Source organism: Impatiens glandulifera, chromosome 2 (assembly GCF_907164915.1).
Source record: "Impatiens glandulifera chromosome 2, dImpGla2.1, whole genome shotgun sequence".
Classification (NCBI taxonomy): domain Eukaryota; kingdom Viridiplantae; phylum Streptophyta; class Magnoliopsida; order Ericales; family Balsaminaceae; genus Impatiens; species Impatiens glandulifera.
This window is the reverse complement of record NC_061863.1, coordinates 2718278-2730172: the sequence shown is the minus strand read 5'-3', so window position 1 is coordinate 2730172 and position 11895 is coordinate 2718278. Positions and strand designations below refer to the sequence as shown.

General features: G+C 27.7%; 1 protein-coding gene across 1 annotated transcript; it reads left to right on the top strand.

Moving 5' to 3' along the window:
* Positions 1 to 4260: 4260 nt before the first annotated feature.
* Positions 4261 to 8709, top strand: LOC124923811 (aspartic proteinase A1-like). Its single transcript, XM_047463790.1, has 14 exons — positions 4261 to 4413; positions 4524 to 4860; positions 4956 to 5016; positions 5472 to 5566; positions 5653 to 5765; positions 6186 to 6354; positions 6769 to 6808; positions 6894 to 6958; positions 7038 to 7151; positions 7246 to 7316; positions 7416 to 7554; positions 7642 to 7761; positions 8044 to 8132; positions 8443 to 8709. The coding sequence occupies exons 2-14, from the start codon at positions 4543 to 4545 to the stop codon at positions 8525 to 8527; spliced, it is 1479 nt and encodes a 492-aa protein (XP_047319746.1). The 5' UTR covers positions 4261 to 4413; positions 4524 to 4542; the 3' UTR covers positions 8528 to 8709.
* The last annotated feature ends 3186 nt before the right edge of the window (positions 8710 to 11895 follow it).

Genomic DNA, 11895 nt, shown 5'->3' with positions numbered 1-11895 from the left:
TATATACTTGTAAAATTAGTTTACTTAAACAACGTATATACTAATAAAAGGTCATTTAAATATAAATATTATAAAAAATTAGCTTATTTAGCTTTTTTTTTTTTTTTTTTTTTAACTAAATCATAGTTAATTTTTTTTTTAATTTATATATTTATTAATTAAATATTAATATATTTTTCTCTCTTTCTTTTTTATTAATTAATTAATTAACTTTCTATCTTTTCTTTTTTATAAAATTTTTATCATTTAACCTTTTTTAATAAATCATAATTAATTTTTATATTTTAATTTATATATTTATTAATTAAATATTAATATATTTTTTCACGTTTTCTTTTTTATTAATTAATAAACTTTTTATTTTATCTTTTTCATATAAAAGTTATTATTTTTATATAAGTATTTATTATTAATTATATATATATATATATATATGAACATTCATCATTAATTATTTTAATTTTATATTTTTTTTAAATATTTTTTTATATTAATATTAATTATTTTAAAATTGTTTGATCTCAATGATTGAATATAACCATGACTTATCCTTTCATCAATAAAAATCTTTCAACACAAAAATAAATTAATTAATAACCAAAAATTAAATAATAATAACAACCCATTCATCAAACAAAAAAATAATAATCAAATATTAGACAAAACAATGTTCATTAATAAAATATAAAATGCATAAAAAAACTGTTAATTTTTTTCAAAATAAAAATTTAAGAATTATGAAAAATAAAAACGGATAAAAAAAATAAGATGAAATAAAAAAAAATAATATAAAAATAAAAAAAAAATTGAAAATGAAATAAATATAACTGGTTTAATTAACTAAAAGAATGAGAGAGAAAAATATATTAATAAAAAATAAAAATAAAATATGGTTAGTTAAAAGAGGCTAAATGAGTCAATTTTTGATAGTACGTATGTTTAAATGACATTTTATTAGTACATACGTCTAAGTGAGCTAGTTGTACAAATATATACGTCTAATTGAGTTTTTTTTTCCAAAATTAAAATTTATTATGATTGTTAAAAAATATTAATTAATCTTTTTGTATAACTTAAAATAAACTGTTAGGATCAGGATCGACGATGGAGACGGTGTCTCACGAAGTTGAAAGCTTACACACGCTTCGTTCGATATTAACTCTGTTAGAAGTTAATATCTTGTTTATATTCTTCACAAGTCGTCACAAACTCTTGAACAGTGTTCAAGTGCGTAAATGTTTGCTTCGACTTGAAGCAACACAACGAGATTAGAGTAATGCAATAAGAAAAAACACACGACACAATAGATGTTTATGGATGTTCGGAGATAAAGCTTCTACGTCACCCCTTTTTCTCAACCTTAAGAAAGATATCCACTAGAAAATTTGATTGAATACAACACTTGTACACAACCCAGTCGAACAACCAAGACTTAGTTACTGTCTGTTTTCGAACTCCTAGCACACACGCTCTTGTTGAATAGAAACAGATTCTGTTAACTTACAATACTAACAAACTCACACAGAATATGTAAAATTGTAATACAAATTTAGAACTCTAACTCACTTGAAAGCTTGTGAAACTTTTAGAGCTTGAGAGAGTTGATATCTTAACGTTCGTGAAAAGATTGTTCAAGCGCCGGTATGAATCAAGTTGCCTCTGTCTTCTTAAATAGGCAAATGTCAACGGACATATATTTACTGATCAACGGACATATTTTGCTTCATAAGACATCTATCTTGATTTTGATTGGTTGAACTCCAAGATAATACAACTAATGAGATATTCTTTGATCTTGTCTCTACTTGGGTGATAATAAGACAAGTTGTTATTAATGGGATTATGATTTACGAGAAGCGTAAATCTCAGAAGTTTAGACTTATCTTTGATTCTTTTATTATAACTTTGATGTTGCCAAAAGGTCTTCATCAGTCTTTGCACCAAAATGGAAACAAAATGCTGATGACGCATAAAGATGATATCTGCAACTACTGGAAATGTCCTTATATAGTACCGAGGCTAATAGATTGTGAGAAGTAAGAAAAGTACCAGAAACGCCTCTAAGGAAAATATCGATTTTAATGAAAATTTGATTTCAATAAAATACCAAGAACTCTTTTTATATAGCCGAAGTTATATAATACCGGAAACTATAACCGGACATCTATTTTGCAAAATACCGATTTGCAAAATACTGGCTCCGTGTCTTGATATAAAACCGATGTGATAAGAATGTCGAGTCCGCTTCAATAAAATACTGAAATGTATACTACCGGCTCTGCTTTGGTAAAATACCGACTTCGTAAAATACCGATTTCGCTTCACATATTACTGACTTCGTAAAATACTGATTCCGCTTCACAAAATACTGACTTCGTAAAATACCGATTTGGGTTAAAATACCGGTTACATGTTTGTAGAATGTCGATTCTACAAATTACCGGTTACACTTTAATAAAATGCTAAAGTCTAGACTACCAGATGATTTTGTGAAATGTCGAATTGAGATAAAACCGGTTACGTGTTTGTAGAATGTCGATTCTACAAACTACCGGTTTTCATAAAGTGTCGATTACGCCTAAAACCGGTTGCGCGTCTTCACAAAATACCGATCTTTGCAAATAATGCCGATTTTTTATGAAACCGACTTTAAGCAAATACCGATCATCTTTTTCTTCCGGTTTTCTTTAATCTGCACAAGATTAACACGGTTAAGTTCTTATTTAATAGTTAATTAATACTAATAATTAATTTTTTATTTTTACTCAACATAAACATTTATTAAAATTTGTTCCATTTAATAAGTATACTTAAAATTTGTTTAAACAATAATAATAAATTACATATAAACTAATTTAACATAATCATATTTTAGTTTCAAAAAAAAATTATTATTATTTAAAAATTAAATGATTAAAAAATTTAACAGTTGAGAGAAATATTTAAATATAAAGTTTTAATTGTAACCAAATTATATATTATATATCTTCAAAGTTTTAGCCATTAGTGGTGTTAGACCGTTGCTATGGGTGGGCTGGGGCGACTCTATGGTGACCCGTTCGGTTTAGAAGTTGTAAATACCTTCGGTCATTCGATTTTGATTTTAACATGTTTAATTATACTCTTTAAATCACTATTTTATCTTAATAAGTAAAATATTTTCAGTTTAAAAATATATATTAATACAATAAAAAAATAGCAAATTCCATAGAAAATATATAACCATTTTTAAATATTTACCTAATAAAACGAGTTTAACGAGTGATCAACCTTAAAGAGTACTTTGATGTACATTTAGTTGAGTGAATAAAATAATTTTATAATATTTTACTTATAAATTTATCTCATAAGTTAGGGCATTTGTATCAGCTTCCCTATTTTGTATCCCTAAAAATAATATCCATATTTTAGAAAATCAAAATATAAATTATTCTACATCAGCTTCCTTATCTTTATCCATATATCATTTAAATATTCATTGAAACAACCAACTTTTCAACCACCTCAACCACTTAATTACTTATTCATATATATTTAAATATTTATTGTTAGCCATGAAAGAGAAAATATATTATTTTATTATTTAGGGATGCTACAGTAATCCCTAAATATAAGGATTCACTGTTCATCATCCCTAAAAAATTATAAGGATAGGGAATTTGATAAAACATTTTTTTTACAACTTTTATGTTATTTATCTTTATAATAGAGATAGAACACATTTTAAGGATTCTGCTACAAATACCCTCTGGTTTCATTAAAAAAAAAAAAAGTTTGTGACAGATTTAGTGGATTAAGTGATAAAATATATATATATATATATATATATATATTTATTTAAATTAAGAAGAATTAACCTGACTCTCCACCGCGTATAAATAATAGTTTTATAAATTGACTATTTTCATTAGACCATTCTAGCTGGACATTGATTAAGCGATACTAAACCTCTAACTTGAACATAATAATCTGTATTGGCTCGACCCTGATTTAACCTCATAAAAAACTTACAAAAATAAAATAAAAAACGTGTTGAGAAGTTATTTCAGTTATTTCAGATCAATTCGATTTTAACCGAATTGAAACGAAAACCAAAAATAAATTATCGTTTGGTCTTATTCTTTTGCAGACCTATCTATATGAGTTTGGTACTATATGTGGTGTTTGCTAATGCTACGTCAGTGAAAAAGATAGGTGATTTATACATTTTACAATATGGGTAATTCAGAAAAAGAGAGTTCAGCGAATGAAGAAGGCGCGTGCAACGCGAGTGTCTGTGATGACTGAGGAATCAATGGCTGTACGATCGCCAATTCTTACCCTCCTCCATAAATCCTCTCTAAACTCATATAGCTAGCTACTACAGTCTCTAGCTCCTCTGTTCAACCATTTCCTTCCTCTGCTTCTCCCAAGGTTTGACTTCTGCTTTTGCTATGTCTCATTCGATTTCTACTTCTGTTATTGCTAGATCATTTACTTCGCCTTTTTTTAGAAATCATTTGAGTAGACTCTGAATCATGCAGGGAGTAAAATTCTATCAATATGAAGACATGTTTTTTACTCATCATGTTCATGTTCTCTTTCGCTTCTTCATCGTCCGATGGTTTTATGAGGATTGGTCTAAAGAAAAGAAACTTAGATCTTCGTTCCATTAAAGCTACAAGAAAATCTGGAACTCAATTCCTAACAGACAGCAGCAGCAGCAGCAGCTCTGATGTTGATATAATTTCACTGAAGAATTACTTGAATGCTCAATACTATGGAGAGATTAGCATTGGATCTCCTCCTCAAACATTCACTGTCATATTTGATACTGGCAGTTCCAATTTATGGATTCCTTCATCCAAATGCTATTTCTCTGTTAGTATATCTGTCTATTTTTGTTTTTCATTTGTAGTTTACCTAATTTCATACTAGGGTTTATTGACTAGTGAATGCATCAATTTTGTTTGCAGATTGCTTGCTGGTTCCATCCAAAGTACAAGCACAAGAAATCCACCACATATCTTGAAATTGGTAACAAAAATTATTCATCCTTTGTTATCTCATTTAGGGCTTAATCTGGTTTGATGGTTCTTTCAAATAGAGTTTCAAAAAGAATAAATTAGAGGGTACTTTAGTAAAATATGTGTTTGGTACATAATATTTTGGTTGAAGTGAATGAAGAAGTGAGTTTTATTTTGTACTTTTGTGTTGTTTTTGCCTAATTTGTTTTCATTCACTTATTGTTTATGGTGTCTTGTACTGTTTACTTGTTGCCTTCTCAATTCTCATTGTGTTTTAACCCCCCAATGAGTGACTACTGACTAGTGTATCCTTTGTCAATTGATGCTTGAGAAAATAGTTTTCAATATTTTGACTTTTTTTCCTTATTATCGAAAGATCTTCTCTTCTATTATGTTCGTTCTACGAGACATTCTTGATTCTTCATAAGATTTGTACTAAAATTCATGTGGTGTTGTGCAATTCAGGTGATCGGTTAGCAATACATTATGGGTCTGGATCAGTATCTGGATTCCTCAGTCAAGATCAAGTTAAAGTTGGTGATCTGGTGGTAAATGATCAGGTGAGTTCTTGCTAGCTTGTTGAAATTTTAATAAAGATTTCACAAATTGATTTCCCATTTCTATATTCAATTCCTAATTTTCCCAGGTATTTATGGAGGCTACCAAAGAAGGAAGTCTAACATTCGTATTGTCTCAGTTTGATGGGATAATTGGCCTTGGTTTCCAGGAAATTTCTGTTGGCAATATTGTTCCAGTCTGGTATATGCTTTTAGACTTTTCGTTTCATTTGTAAACACCATTTCTGTTAGTCCTTATTAGTTGTTCGATCTGGGTTATTTGAATTTAATCCCAACTAACTCACTATATCCCATCAATCTCCTCGTCTATCACATATTCAAATCCTTAACCAAAATACCCTATATTTCTTTTTTATTTAGTTTTCATTATATTATATATTTGTACCCTTAATATCTTCTTACCCAAATAATTCAATTTTCAATAACTTACCCTGACAAGGTCATTTTGATCAAACAAGACCTTAGATTTCTTATTTTTTAGATGTGGATCTAGATGAGATCACAGTTAGATTCGAATTCAGATACATTAACAAAAAATGTTTCCTATTTTGCTCTGAAACTCTTCACTTAGTAATGTTGCCTATCATACATGAGAATGCAGGTACAACATGATCGACCAAGGTCTTGTCGAGAAGGAAGTGTTCTCATTTTGGCTTAATCGCGAACCTGAGGCTGAGGAGGGCGGTCAACTTATTTTCGGTGGTGTTGATCCAAAACATTTCAAGGGGAATCACACTTATGTCCCTCTTACTCAAAAGGGTTATTGGCAGGTTTATGTGATTTTTTTTAAAGAAAGAATTCCTCCTTATGAAGAAATGTCACGTCAGCGCTGACATGGTGCCACATCATCCCGTTACTAACGCAGACACATAATGCGGAACTGAAAGAAAAGAGATTGTGATTGACATTCACTCTTCAGTCATCTTCCGCATGTGAGGCTGCATTAGTAACATGGTGCCACATTAGCTCAAACGTGACCTATTTTTGTTACATTTGATATGAAAAATTCGATTGAATTTACATATCTTCGTTTGGTGAGAAGTGTAATGTAACTTTTTTTTTCCCAAAAAGGAATATTTTTGGATCACAAGATTTTTTCCCAAATGTAGATTACTTAGAACTTTTTGCAGTGACAAGGAAATACTAATATTTGCTAAAATTTTCATTGTTTTAACTATTTGCAGTTTGATATGGGAGACTTTCTCATTGGAAACCAATCAACAGGTAATCCTTTGGCATATTCATTTTCTTTGTTGGTATGTGAGGAAATAGTACATTTTTTTGTTTTTCTAACAATTTATCTTTTCAGGTTTTTGTGTGGGCGGATGCGCTTCTATTGTGGATTCAGGGACATCCTTACTTGCTGGCCCAACCGTATGTTCTTTAAGATTAGACTAAACAAACAAATCTCCCATAAAAAGATGATTATATACTATTCATGAATGGTTTTCAGACAATTGTGACACAAATAAACCATGCAATTGGAGCAGAAGGTGTTGTGAGTATGGAATGTCGGTTAGTCGTTGAGCAATACGGAGACGTCATATGGGATCTCCTTGTTTCAGGGGTAACTATTGAATGGATAAAGCTTTTTTCATTATTTCACATAGTCATTAATTGTTCATATATTCTTTTGTTTGGTCTATAAAAAACAACAACAGGTTCGTCCTGATCAAGTCTGCGCACGAATTGGGTTATGTGCTCATAACAAGGTTGAAGATGAACCAAAGAGGTGAGAACTAGAAGAAAAAGAAAATTGCAGATTTTGTTTATTTTTCTGTACAAAACTCATCGTTGATATTTTTTGTCGGGTTCTTTTAAAACATGGCAGAATTGAGATGGTTGTTGAAGAGGAATTGGGAAGGAAAATTGACCCTGTTTGCACATCGTGCGAAATGCTTGTTGTTTGGGTACAGAATCAGCTGAAGCAAGAACAAACTAAAGAAAGTGTTTTTAATTATGTGAATCAGGTTAGATTCTGTTTTTTAAAATCAATTTTCTGAATCCTAATGGGAGCAGTAACTAACTGAAATATTATGAATGGATTTGAAATGCAGCTTTGTAAAAGCCTTCCAAGTCCAATGGGTGAATCAGTAGTTGACTGTAATAGCTTGTCTAAGTTGCCCAATATTACTTTCACAATTGGAGGCAAAGCTTTTGATCTCACTCCTGAACAGGTAACCAAAATAATAAGGAACAATTGATATTTTCTTCGTGATTCTCGAATTGCTCCTTAAAGTTCATGAACTTAATGAGATGCTGAAGAAGATCAATTTTTTTCAAAAGCAAAAATATACATCATAAATTTGTCAGTTGAATGCAAAAGTATCGGGATTAGAATCTAATCAATAACATCTGACCAGGATTCAATCGCCATTCTTTGTACAATGTCCAATTGGTGAACTTGTTTGTTTATTTTTTCACACCACATATGAATCTATGTCTGTCTTGATTCTCAGTATGTCCTCAAAACTGGAGAAGATCCTGTGACCATCTGCATTAGTGGATTCATTGCTCTGGATGTGTCTCCTCCCCGCGGTCCTTTGTGGTAACATTTTTTTAAAATTTATGCCCATTTTTGCTTATAATTGAAGATAAACTTTGCTAATGTGCTCGATTTTGCTTTCACTAGTTGTGGGTAATCGAGGACATTAGCAAATTTCAGTGTACATTTTGGACATTTACAAAGTATAGGGTATATTAATAGTTTTTTGTCACCTTATTTACATGAAAATAATATTTCTACAAAAGAACTTGTAAACTTTAAAATTTTCATAATTTAAGAGATTAACAGTTAGTTTAAATTGAAAATATGATTAAAATTTTGTGGAAACTAACAAGCAAAGGAATGAATGCAGGATTCTTGGAGATATATTCATGGGTGTGTATCATACAGTTTTTGACTCTGGCAATCTTCAAGTGGGTTTTGCCCAGGCAGTTTAAATATATATATATATATATATATATATATATATATATATATATATATATATATATATATATATATATCCTATGTATCATAATGCTATAAACTAGGTTAATCCCATGAATTAATGAATGTATATGTAAATGGTAGCTTTCTGGTCATCTTCAACTGGATAATAATAATAATGTCTTGTGAAAATATTAGAAGCACTTTCATAAATTATTTGATAAGATCCATGATAGATGACAATAGCGGTTTATAAGACAACAATCAGTTCGATTTTCATTTAGAATCTCTTAAATTGAAGCGATTTTCATTTAGAATCTTTTAAATGGAAGTTAGACTGCCTTGTCATGTTAGTTTTAAAGAAAAATTTTGAATGTCAAAAGTTTGGGTTTACAGTTATAGGACATAACTCATTTTCTTTTACCTATTTAACATATTTTTGAGGCCATTAACATAAATTTGATCAGTTAAACAATATTTAACCATTTAACAGAAATTTTGACTTACTTAGCATATTAAGACACATTCAACATATTTCCAATCCATTGAAGATATGAACATCATGAAAAAAAAAAACATTGATTGGCTTAATATTTTAACTAGTTTAACATATATATATATATATATATATATTTTTATTAAGTTTAATATATTCTTTATAATCATAATATATTTGTATTGTTTTAACATATTTATAATTTTTTTTTATCAGTTTAACATATTATTTGGACTTCTTTAACAATTTTTAACATCTTTTTAGTTAATATTATTATTTTCCATATTTTTACACTATTCACAAATTTAATTATTTATAGGTATTATGAACTACGAGTCTACGAGTAAACAAATAATCACAATTATATAAACAAATGTACAAATTGGAGAGGGACCTTTGACTTGATTTTGTTCTTCTTAGTTTATAAAAGTTTTTAAGTAAGTTATGACATTTATTAGCATAATAATTTGTACTCATTTTGTTTTTCATGACATAAAAATTTAATGAAAATCCTAATACCCTCTCTAAAATAATAAAAATAAAAAAGAACAAGAAAAAAGTATTCATTATTTTAATCTTAATGAAATTAAAGGCATCCATTTCTCACACTTGTAGAACAAATCAAATATTGACATAGCTATTTTGTTTTTGGTGAGACCAAACATAGTTAGATAAGTGAAGTTTTTTTATATAATAATAAATTGTCAAAAAAAGACAAATAGTAAATATCCATTACAAATAAAAAAATCAGTAAAATCTAAATTAAAGAGATGATTTGATCAAATCAATATTTGAATGTAGATAACAATGGAAATGTATGAGGATTCTGGATAAGGCTGATAAAGAACAAAATTAATCACATCTTTTATTGCCTAAATTTGGTGGATGCTTACTTTACATTATTGCTCATTTTCTTTTTTCATCTTCAATTCATATATATTTATAAATTAATTATTCCCTTTGTTTTTTTAAACGTGAGTTACAAGAATCTCAATATATATATATAGATATCATTTTAATTAATATTAATAGAGAATTTAAAATTTAAGACCATATTAATTCTCAAATATGCCTATTTATTATTAAGTTAAAGGGGTGGACAAGTATAATCTCATAAGAGAAAACCCATATCAAATAAAGACTTCATCTTTACTTTTCTATTTAGATACTTAAAGACTATTTTGGTGGATTATTGAATAGAAAAAATTCCAAAGAATTTTATATATTACAAGACAAGATTGATTAGGATTTTAAAAAGTGACATATTAAAGATGTTAGCTAAGGTTAAATCTTGATCTCTGATTTTGTTTGGCCATCGCGTATTTAAGGATTTACATAAAATTTGGTCGAAGATTATTTCTTATGAAATTTTGCATTCATATATTGTGTAATTTTATTAGTCTTCATAACAGACCTTTAAAAAAAGAGTCATGTAAGGTACAATTTAGACATTCCCCTTAATGTGAGCTAATGCAAAATTTCATTTCTAGACAAATTAACTACATTTTGTGAAAAAATTCTTTTACAATTAATGGAAAATTTTGTACAATAAGAATTAAACTCATAAAAATTAAAATTTTGATGCATAGATAATGCACCAATAGTGAACATGTTCTTCTAAATGATGCTAATATTTTTTTCTTTCTGGTTAAAAATTTGAAAAGATGAAAAATACTTAAATTATAAGAGTATTGTTTAAGAGATTACAATTTTATTTTCATGTTCGATTCTAAATTAAAACATTTTAAGTTGAAATGGGGTACCATAACCTATTACTATATATAATGACCTATTACTATATATAGTGATGATTCGTACTATCTTCCTAAAATACAAAAATTAAAATACATGCTTTTCATTAATTATAACTTAAGAACAAACACCAAGATAGAGATGAACATTTTAAAAAAAATAACATTGATAAAATTTTACCAAAAATAACACTAAAGTTACTTTCATAATTGAACTTATTTGAAAACACTCATATTTCTTGTCTCTCTAGGTGTGTCAATAATTGTAAGTTGATAATATAATTTCCTTAAAAGATGAATTCTTTGTCAATAAGGCAACATATGTTAACATTCAATATTCTAGTCAACTTGTGAATTTTTTTTTCATTGTGTATAATTTTTGTCAACTACTATTATATATATTCAATTGTTTTTATTGGGTTGCTTTTTTTTCCGAATGAAAAAAAAAAATTAGTGAAGTTATTTCATCATTAATCCAAACAATAAATTATTAATATATATATATATATATATATATTTTAAAAAACTTTAACAATAAGATATAATAATAGTCATCACGATTAACCTAAGTTAACAAAATTAAAAATATCATAAACTAGAGTAATAATAATTAAGCTGAAATTAGTTATAGAATTACACAAACAAATCATTTTTAAAATGATTTCTATCATTCAAAATGATGTTAACTATTAGTTAGTTTTAAGTTTCTTGATATTAATACATGGATTTAGTTTTGAAATCTCTATATTATAAAGAAGAAACTAATTAATAATATTATATATAATTTTCATTTTCTTCTCTAATTTTTGACACTTTAGGGTTTGATCGATGGCCAGTTGACACCTAGCATGCAATGTAAAAGAATAATCATATTGGGATTAATTATATATATGTACATTGAACAGCCTAGCAAATCATCACTTTAGATCATCTTTACACAACTTTAATCATACCTTTGAAAGGAACATCAATTTATTAATTAAATATTAAAGTAGTGATCAATACAATACAACAAGATAATTGTATATATATATACATATATATTTATTTAGGGATAAGTTATTAATAATAACAATAATTTACTATGGTAACTTATCTACAAAGAATATTTTTATTTATAAAATTAAATATT